Source organism: Morone saxatilis, unplaced genomic scaffold (genome assembly GCF_004916995.1).
Source record: "Morone saxatilis isolate NCDOM2014 unplaced genomic scaffold, NCSU_SB_2.0 Contig4, whole genome shotgun sequence".
NCBI classification, from domain to species: Eukaryota; Metazoa; Chordata; class Actinopteri; family Moronidae; genus Morone; species Morone saxatilis.
Genome location: NW_023339984.1, coordinates 13000429 through 13010558, shown reverse-complemented (window position 1 = coordinate 13010558; position 10130 = coordinate 13000429). Strand labels below are relative to the sequence as shown.

Sequence of the window (10130 nt, the reverse complement as noted above, 5' to 3'; positions counted from 1 at the left end):
GAGGAGGAGGAGGAGGAGGGTTGTGTCTAATTTCAAAAGGCAAGTTCTTTCTCTGAAATAAGAGGCAAAATTGTCCAGGCAGATCTAGAGTCAGCTAATTCCATCTCAACAGGAACCTTGACCATGGGGGCCTACGTGTGAAAAGGTGGTCTAACAGTAACATGCAACCCAGCTACATTTCCCAGCATTCATTCAGCCAAAAGAGCAAGTGACTCCAGATTGAGGCCGTGTGACCGCTGCTGCACGCCTCGTCATTCAGGAAGTACACGGAGAGCTGCTGGCGAAAAGGCTGTTAACACCTGAAGCATGTCTGAGGCAAGGACTAATAAACATCTCTCACTCTGTAGGAAACAGCTCAGACTATAACAGTCGGTTCTGTTCTTCATCTGACTGCACACAACCCAAACAGAACAGTGGTTCTATTAAATGCTCCAACAGCTATGAAGTAAAGCACATACAGTCACTCCTCAAGGTTAGATAAAGTCAATGATTATGGCACTAACATTTTGAACTTGGGTTAGCAATGCTCTGGCGGAATACTTTGCCACTGCAGCTTTTTAAGCCATTATGAAGTACATAATGATATCTTCATGACCTCAGTCCTATTATAAGAGACCTATCATCTCAGCAGACTTCCAACTGACGACTGGAACTTCTGCTACCAGCTCTCTATAAATATCCAGTGCACGCAGACGGCTTTCAGCCCTAACACTGCGAGTTTACTTTCAGAAAGACAGCTTGACGGCTCAGTCCGCCTCGTTATTAGAGGAAACCGAAATGTCGACATAAACGCAGCATTTGAGTCCGACGCCATTGACACCTGAGGCGACATTTTGAAGGTGTTCGGCCCTCTATCCTGTGCGTGTCATTCGCTCGCCGAGGTCACGGACTCAGCTTGTGGCTTTCTGCTTCCTCATAAACTAAAGTCTCCACTGTCAACACCAGCGCTGAGCCCAAAATAATAATAACTAAAACTGGGATTCATTTGTTGACATACACAGCACAGACTGCTTCTTTGCGTTTCACTTCAGTTTAGCTGCACTGCAAACATCTCTCTAATGGAAGTCACACCGCTGTCAACCACGCAATTTCCTCTAACTAATCCAACCTTTGATTCTATTTAGAGACCCACAGGATGGCTCTGATCAGATCAAGATGGCTGCTCTCGCCGCCCATCAATCATCATTTATGCTTTCACCGGGTGGATTCCGACGCCGCGGTTGTGTCGTGTGTCTGCGCTCGGCCGTTACAAAACACTCAGCGAGAACTTTTTCTGTCTTCGAACTGTGTCCCGATACTCGTAGGAACTAACTCACAGAACTCGCTGGAAAACTGGAAACGTTGATCGTGCTAATAAAACACAGCATGAAGAATATGTCACACACACACACACACACACACACACACGCGTTTACTCCTCAGCCCTTCCTACGGCCTCCCAGGGCTCCTGCGCCTGCACTAAAGCAGTTTATAGAAGCCTCCCTACATGGACACAGCTTCTGGAATAGCAACTGCTATTTGATCTGACTGCAAGTTCTCTCACCTCTCCACTTACGTTCAGCCCTCGTCCACCTACTCCCTACGCGTATCGCACAACACCGACACGCTAATTCATGCTATTATGTTGACACACTTCATCAGCGATAAACTCAGAAAGGTCAGCAAAGTTTGATGCATTGTTGGGATTTTCAAAAAGAGTATTCTAGTTATAATCAATCATCATATAGCATAAAGTGTCAAATGAATTGCGTATATTCTTATGAGGTCTGCGAGTGGTGTGCACAGGAGGGGAGAAGAAAGACCCCAGCCTGCCCTTTTAGTGCCCTTGTCGAATGGAAACCACTCTTTTTCATTTTCTTCTCACTTTTTGCCTCAATTAAACATCTCCTACAGAAGTGTCTGTGCGCCGCTGGTCTGGGGAGTGCAAATATGCTGAGAGGTCCAGAGATCAGATCAACTGGGTAACTGTTCCTGCACTGGGATCACATGACTCTGACAGAGTGAATCATGGGAGGGAATCTAAGACCCCTTCTCCAAGGTGTATCTTGGGATTACGTACTGTCGCCCTGGCACTGAGGGAGTCTAACGCGGCGAATTACAAATCAGTGCTGCCGTTTCTTCACTAATGATGCAAATTAAAACAGAGAGGAGGCAAAGATGTCTCAGAGCCGTCCCTCACGCTCATTCATCAAATTCATCATCTTGCATTAAAATCATGTCATTTCATCCTCTAAAAAGGGACCTGAGGCCTGGATGAATGCAACCCACCTCAGATAAGAGACAGTAACATATAGCTACATTATTATGCAACAGCATGTCCGCGCTGTGAAGGGAACAAAGGGCAAACACATTACCATTGGTAATGTGATTCCAGTCATTTTTTTTGTTTCACCGTTAGCTTGATGTGTAACTCAGGAACATACATACACAACCACCACAGAGTTTAGTGGAGAACATCAGGAAATACCAAAGTCTTTACTGGTCCTCAAGGTAAAAAGGTCTTGCACTTGGAAGGATTTCAAATCTCATCTGGACAATGATAGGCGACGCTTACATACAGCCTTCAATGCCAATCACTGCCCCTGAATAGTTTTCGTATCTCAGCAAACATCAGGTAGTAGGTGAGATCAATGGCCCCGTCTGGCCGCTGCACTACTGGGCTGCTTCGTTAAAGCGCAAAATGAGATTAAACAAGAATAGATTCAATTAGGCGGCACCCTTAAGATCTCTCCTCGCCCACACAGAGGGACATTACATTAGGTTGAGTGGATAAATATCACATTACTGAATATAACTTTATAACACGTGAATCGGATGATGACCAGTCTTTTGGTCGGACGGAAATATCGAAGATTTATTGCACATTTTTAAAGCTTTTAAAAAGCAGCGTCGGAGTGCGTGAGGATTACTGTTAATCCGTTAATGCGAATAAATGTTCAGAATTAGTCACTGGGCAAAAATGAGCACGTTAATTAGCCCCAAGACGAATTCATCTGTCACATTTGCAGGCATGATTATTCAATTTAGATGACATTTACAAGAGATTGGGATAATTCATTCCATATTTTATCCAAGCATTTGACTTCATTCTCATATCAACTTAAGAACTTAGTGTATTTTTCAAGAATTCAAGGATTTCTTATAACCAAACATTTGAATTGTGTAAGTGTAAAAACAAAAACATATGACAGCAGGAGACTATTTTTCCACCAACGAGAGAAGAAGGGATTTCTGATGTGTGTGTGGATGTATGTATTAAACCCAGCATGTGTCTAATAGGTCAGCTGAGCCAATAAGGTTGTTGATAACTCTATGTAATGGGTATTTTTAGGTGATGGCTAGCATAAGATTGTTAGGCAGCCAGTCATTCACTTAGCAGCTGAACTCTTAAAGTGTGTGAAACAGAAGAGCACTTGAGTCATGGCGGTCAACATTTTTGGTCTGATTGAGATGTTCCATTTACTTTTAATATCTCAATACATCGTAAACAGAAAAAGTAGCCAAACTACAACATGTGGATTGCATGAAATACTGCGCACCAGCATACGTCTATCAACTGCAACATAGCCAGGTGCAATGAGAGTTCATCTTTAAACAGCCATTGATCCCCCCCTTCTAAAGATCACTACTTTTTGTAGATGGAGGAAGACTTCTCTCTCATCTGGGTAAGGCAGAAATCAATACGCTTTGAGAGTTGATGGAAACATCTACTTGTGTCCCTAACTGGCCTGTTCGCCTCGTCTCTTAAAATCAGTCCGACAAGCAAGCTCTTCTTATTTCTAGGATTACAGCTGCTTTGGAGGGAAAGAATATCGCCCGAACAAGAGGCGGCCAAATCTCATCACTCTGTCCTTTCAGATCTCATTCCAGCTGACACCCTTCGCTAGATGCAATATCCAACACCATATCTGCCAACTCCTATCAAAGAAAATTCCTGCTCCAAAGCGAGCCATGAATCATTTAGCTAGCAATCGACAAGAGCTGCTTGGTGATAAATATAAACCAATGTCAAAATGTACAATTCAGAAACGCATACACACGCACACGCGGACACCGTTTCTAATGTCCGTATCAGATTCGGCATCGCTGTGTTGACAAACACTTAACTACGGCGTCAAGTGATGAGCAGCTTTTTCCACTGAAATTTTAAGGATAGACTACAGAACAGGTGGCGCGAGGGTTTCCTTTCATACTCATTACATTGCAAAATGATGCACTGGCTATATTTATGGGCTGATATCAGCTCCTTAAGCTAGATTTTACATGCCGAGGAGAGCAATGGAGTACGGTGACCCGCTCCCCTGGGAGGTTGAGAGCTGAATACTAAAGAGAGGGGCTTGCTGGGCTGTGCGAGGTTTTTTCAAGGCCTATTATATCACCTTACATTCAAAAGATTGACAGGTGCATAAGGGGGGGGGGGGCGAGTAACTCTAAAGACAGAAAAAAACAAAACAAAGTGTGCCACGTAAGAAGAAAGAGAAGGCGCAAAAGGGATATTTCAAGAAGGATGGCAAGAGGAAGTGTTCAAACTGACGGGAGAAAAGAGAGAGACAGAAAGAAAGCAAGAGAAGAAGGAAGGAGGGAGGGAGCCGAGCAAGATGAAAAGTATTTTTAGGAAGATGTTTATTTGTAGGTCTGTGAAACTAATCCGGGGTGTATATCTAACCAGCCTTGCCATCTCTCTCTCTCTCTCTGTTACCATCTGTTGAGGTCTCTCAGCCTGTCACAGCGCTCTCGCTCTATAGGTAGGGGACATTTTGCAGTGACAGAACAGTTCTGCACAAGTGGCATCTGAACATGCCCATCAAAAATGCTGATACTGTGCTGCTCTATGCTGTAATGCGCCACAATAGTGCAGATTATGTGTTATTAGATTAGGCTGGATTAGAGTAGATTAGTTTAGAGTAGATTGGATTAGATTATCCCTAGGGAGAAATTGTCTTGTAGCGGCAAGAGCACAAAATTAGATTACAACAAAGAAAAAAGGATATAAATTGGAATAGATGCATTAATACATTAGAATACTTTTTGCATTGAAGGATATTAAATTTTAAAAAAAGAGTGGTGACCTATTGAGCGACTAACAGCAGAATAACAGCCTTTTTTGAGTTTAAAAAGCCAAACAACTTCACTGTTGTTTCTTTACTTGCTAAAAGACTGCACATGTGTATAATAAAACACAAAATATTACAGAATAAAGACTTTTTTTAACATCTTCCAAGTTCTAACTCTCGTTCAGCCAACAAAAAGGAAGTGACTCTTTCTACAGGTAAATTAATCACTATAAATCTGAATTCAAATTATTGTATATTATTATTGTATTGTTATATTTTATTCACAAATAAATCCTATTTTTAATTGACCCTATTATTTAAAATGTTTTTAGTAACAAATATTTGTTTCACTGTGTTGCAGACTGAATACTTTTTGGTTTCAGCTGTATGGGGAGCTTTTAAAAGACAGAGAAATGTCTTTAATCAACTTGTTAATTTGTGCAAGCTCTATGTGTAATGTTAATCAATTGTGTCTGAGTTGCAGCACTCTTTCACTATACCAGGGCCTAAAATACTACCTGTGCTAACCTTCCTAAAAGAAAGTTTGATTCTCAGAAAAAGTTATAACTTAATGGTACTTCTAAACCACAAGAAACTGTGTACCTGAGAGCTATTTTCAGCTTGTGCTGCAGCATTTCCGCAGTGGAGGACGGCAAACCGTGGTCACCTCTTTAAAAATGCCCATCCAACATGGCGACCAACCATGGGGAAGCAACCAGTTAAACATATTTTTCCGCTTTACTGAAACACTCTCAGGACAACCTGTGTGTCAGGTGAACATTCAGACTAATAATAAAACTGTATTAACCTTTACAAGCGTTGTTTCTGTCCCAGTTTTGCGGCGGCAGACGTCACCTTTGTCAGCTCATTAAACGCACCTGTCCAGCTCGTCCTCCACGCGGCAAGGCCCGCTGGGTCGCCTAGGCAACGGCTGGCCCGGGCTAGTAGTGTGGCTGTCACAATCAGGCTAAAGAAGTCTATTTGTACGAATACACATTTTTTTATTGTCGTTATTTGTATTTATAAACTCTTTATATCAGTATTTATTAATGAAGTGGGACAAATGCCGCTTTTTGGTGTTGCTAATCACTCATGTCAGTATAAAATATATAGCTATAAATCAAAGAAGGTGACTTCACCCTGGCCTAAATTTGCTCCAGGTTGGCTTAATGTTGTCAAAACCGTGCTAAACGTGTGTGTATTTTCTAAGTTATGATTCAAATGTAGCTTAGACGATAGACTGGGGAGGGTGGTATTATATTTAGACAGTCTTCGCAAGGCAATCGGGGGTAACTGAAAGACAACACTGAGAAAGTTCCACGGCCCAAAATATCTGCCCACACAGCTTCCAGCAGGACTGAAGTGCCAGGTGCGAGGACAGCCAAGGCGCAGATGTCCGTTTTACATGTAGGGCTGTTTTAGACAATCACAGGGGGGCTAATAATCCCGAAACCATAACATGTGTCATTTAAAATGCATTAAAAAGTCACTGGTTGATTGAGTGATGCATGTGCGTAATTACGCACGGCGGCACAAGCCTAACCCGCAGCCCAGAGCCTCCAGATCCAAAACCTACCTTCCTCTGCTGCTTCTCCCAGGCAGGGTCCAGCAGCAGGTCCCTGTCCCAGTCATCCTCTTGGGTCATGTACGCTTCTTCATGGTGGATCGTGTAGGAGTTGCTGTATGTCATTTGGGTTTCGACAGCTGTCATCGTGCCGCCTCTGTCAGGACTCTCGCGTCCCCCTCAGCTTATAGTAAGAAAAAATAAATCAGCAACACAAACGACGACGATGCCGTGAGGGCAAGAACCTCCTTGAGACGAGGGGTCTCGCTTTCGGGGGGGAGAGACTGTTAGGGGCTGCAGAGACCAGACTCCACTGGTGCGAGGTGCCTGTGCGGAGGTGGTGCTCCCACTACCAGAAGACCCTGCTGGCCGGTGCTCCTTTCCTGGTCAAAAGTGGCACACGTGACCGCACCCCAATAAGTATGGGAACTGACAGCTTGGGTATCGGGTTCTGACCCTAAAAAGGTGTAAAGGGCGGGGTAGTCTCCCGCGGGCAGGGTTGACGGGCTTGTGAGTGGTGTGGAGGGATGTCATTTACGCCCCCTCGCACCAGAGAGGTTTTTATGGCCTCTGCAATGCACCTGTTGCTGTTGGTGACACTCAATGGCAAACCCAGACCTCTGTAGTTTCAGCCCTACCTCTCCCAGAAAAAAAAGGTCTGAATGTCCAATTCCATTACTAAAAACTTTAAGAAATGTTGGAGTTCCGCCCTTTGAATGCAGCTCTCTTTCACTGCAGGCCAAGTAGCCCTGGGCTAAGTACTGCAGAGATTGACAGCTACTAAAACCGTCTTATTCCACACTGCTGAAAATGAGGCTGCAGGTGAGTGCACAGTTTATACTGTTTATTATATATCATAAACTTCACTACAGTATATCAAACTGTTTATCAAGAAATATTCATGGCATTCTGTATTATCTCAATTCAATCAGAAAAAAGAGATTCAGGCAATTTTATGAGAAAAACAAGAATTTATTCATGATTTGCATGCAGACTGAAAATGCCTCCGAACGTTTTAAGAAATACAGATTAAAAGGCATATATATGCATACACAACCTCACAATATAATTCATGTTTATATCAGGATTTGTCATTCACAGTAAACATATTGATGCAAAGATTTCATCTAACATTCATCAACTAAACCCCCCCTCTCCACCCCAATCCTGTTTGACTTTGTGCTGGAACAAATTTCCTAGAAATGAGCAGATCCAGATTCCTATCCTCTCGAGGTGACACATTATTCAGTCACCCTTGATGTGTCTTTGGAATCTAGAATGACTTGTATTATAATTAATCAGACATTTAAGTGTAACTACACTCGGCTTGGTCCATTAACCTACTTGAGGAGGTTTAGCTACTGTGTGACTATTGTGGTTACCATTAGGTATGTTACTGTGCTACTACTGAGCTGGGGGCATTGGATTGGATGGTAAACATAATGCAACTATGTGAGTTTTACAATTAAGTTGGACCACTGAAAAAGACAGAGTTGGCCTCTGATGGCTACTAAACATGGAGAAGGGAGGACAAAATAACATGAACGCTTTACAATGTAATGCAAGACAATACATCACCGCCAATGCTTATACAAAATCTCAACAGAAATTAAACATATTGAGCTTCTTAATAAATTCTGTATTGAACTGCATTACATTCTGCAGGTGTTTATGTTGTGTCCACGAGGTAATGGCTGAGGTATGACTCCACCGCTCAAGAAAGGATGAGCAGCATTAGAGTCTGATATATGTAATTCACATCTGTGCTAGAAGAGCTAGAATAGTCGTGGTCACATTGGTTACTGAATCTCATTACTGCAAACTCAAAGGCATTATGGTCTATGGGTTGTGCTCAAACTAAACTGGGGTGTGTTCCAGATGGGCACACACTTGCGCGTCTCAGCTGGTACCTGCTGCAGGAGAACAGATGCAACCTGTGGGATCCCATCAAAAACAACAAAGTACAGAGATGTGCGCACAAAGAGCATCTGGATTACAGTTCTTCAGCTGTCCAAACACAGCACAGAAGGCATGGGGGGGGGAGAGTGGGTGAGGAAGTGGAAGTAAGGAGGAGGCTGCAACGGGCTTTGGCTGTCAGTACGCTGCGACTGTGAATTCAGAGCAAGGGGGGGGGGGGGGTTTAAAACCCTTCCTCCCCGCTCGTAACTCCTCTCTGCTGCAGTGGCAGTGCCATCGGTCGGGGGTGGGGGTGGGTGGGGTGCGGGCTAGGACCCCCTCACAAGACTGAGTCTGTTCTCGCATCAGCCATACAAAACTGTGCCCTTCTGTTCCAGCTGGTGTCTGAACTAGTGAATACTAGGGAAGTTTGATAGGTGGTGTGCTGTGTGTGTGTGTGTGTGTGTGTGGTGTTTAAACGAAAGGAGAGGAGATGGATGTGTAAGGAACTTCTGGAGGTGTTTAATTGATTGGTGAAGCTTGGCACATTGCGGACACACCCCCCCCTTCCCCTTCCCCCTGCCCGCTGGTCATCTCACCGCCGTATTCGCCGCCCTCACCCACCCTTCCCTCCTCCCTCCCCTCCCTTCCACCACGTCCTCTTCACCTCTCCTCCTCATCCCATCCTACTGTCCCTATGCGCCTCTCCTCTCCGCCGTTCACACACACACTGGCTTTTTCCGCCGCCACCGCCGTCGCACCTTGGATCTTGGGTCGTGGTCTGGCTCGGACTCAACTTCCCCAGAACACCCACCTGACCAAACCTCCCCACCCTCCTTTGTTACCAAGAGGCCTGGCGTGCAATGGACAGCTGTTTGTGTTGGCCCGCCGCGGCTCAGATACATGACACAGAGAGACTTCAATGTTGGACAAGTCGCTTTGCTAAACACTGTTGAATGCTGGTTTGCTCCACATGGCTGTGGAAAGGGATCGTACTCCTGTTTCCAAAAGAACTTAGTTCATACATATATTAAATCAACTCAATATTGGAACCTCAAACCATTTTCGTACCTTTGGGTACCCTCACAGCCTGTGTGCCAATCAGAAACATCCTATAAGATAGGGCCTAGGTATTGAGGCCAGTCTGACCTGTAGATTCTCATCAATCTTCAGTTCCTATAACTTTCCTGGTACGGAGCTCTCTTTCTCTCAATCTGGGATCAGCTGAATGGCTGGATATGTGCTCTAGTGACCTGCTATGGGTTCACCTACCTTTAAGATTGTCCATGTGCTGAGATGGAGAGCTTTAGCGCACACAACCACACACACACACGACGATCACACACTCATAGGCTTTTAGTATGTCAAACGAGTTGTCTATGGCATTGCTCCGACAGCTGCGAGATGCGAGTCGAGACAAAGAGGGCGTTTGCCTTCTGTCTGCCTAACAAATCCAATGGAACATGGAAGGACGGAAAGGAGAGGGATTGAATGATAAGTTAATTATAAGGTGAGTTGGTAATGGAAGGATCCTTTGTCCAAAGCTTACCCCTAACCCTCACCTTCCCTGATCTTGGAGGACCTTTTATTAATTGCTCATCCGTAGACATAACTAG

General features: G+C 44.2%; 1 protein-coding gene and 1 long non-coding RNA gene across 2 annotated transcripts in view; one reads left to right on the top strand and one right to left on the bottom strand.

Annotated features, from left to right (window-relative positions):
• The window catches only part of actn3b (actinin alpha 3b), a 30561-nt gene extending 23590 nt beyond the window's left edge, over window positions 1-6971 (bottom strand). The window contains exon 1 of the mRNA XM_035675009.1: window positions 6631-6971. Within this exon, the coding sequence (XP_035530902.1) occupies window positions 6631-6765 (135 nt within the window). The 5' untranslated portion in view covers window positions 6766-6971. The remainder of the gene's footprint in view (window positions 1-6630) is intronic.
• A 162-nt stretch (window positions 6972-7133) lies between these two features.
• Window positions 7134-10130, top strand: part of LOC118337881 — a 22455-nt gene continuing 19458 nt past the window's right edge. Inside the window, exons 1-2 of the long non-coding RNA XR_004797194.1 lie at window positions 7134-7274; window positions 7357-7440. This is a non-coding gene — a long non-coding RNA (uncharacterized LOC118337881). The remainder of the gene's footprint in view (window positions 7275-7356; window positions 7441-10130) is intronic.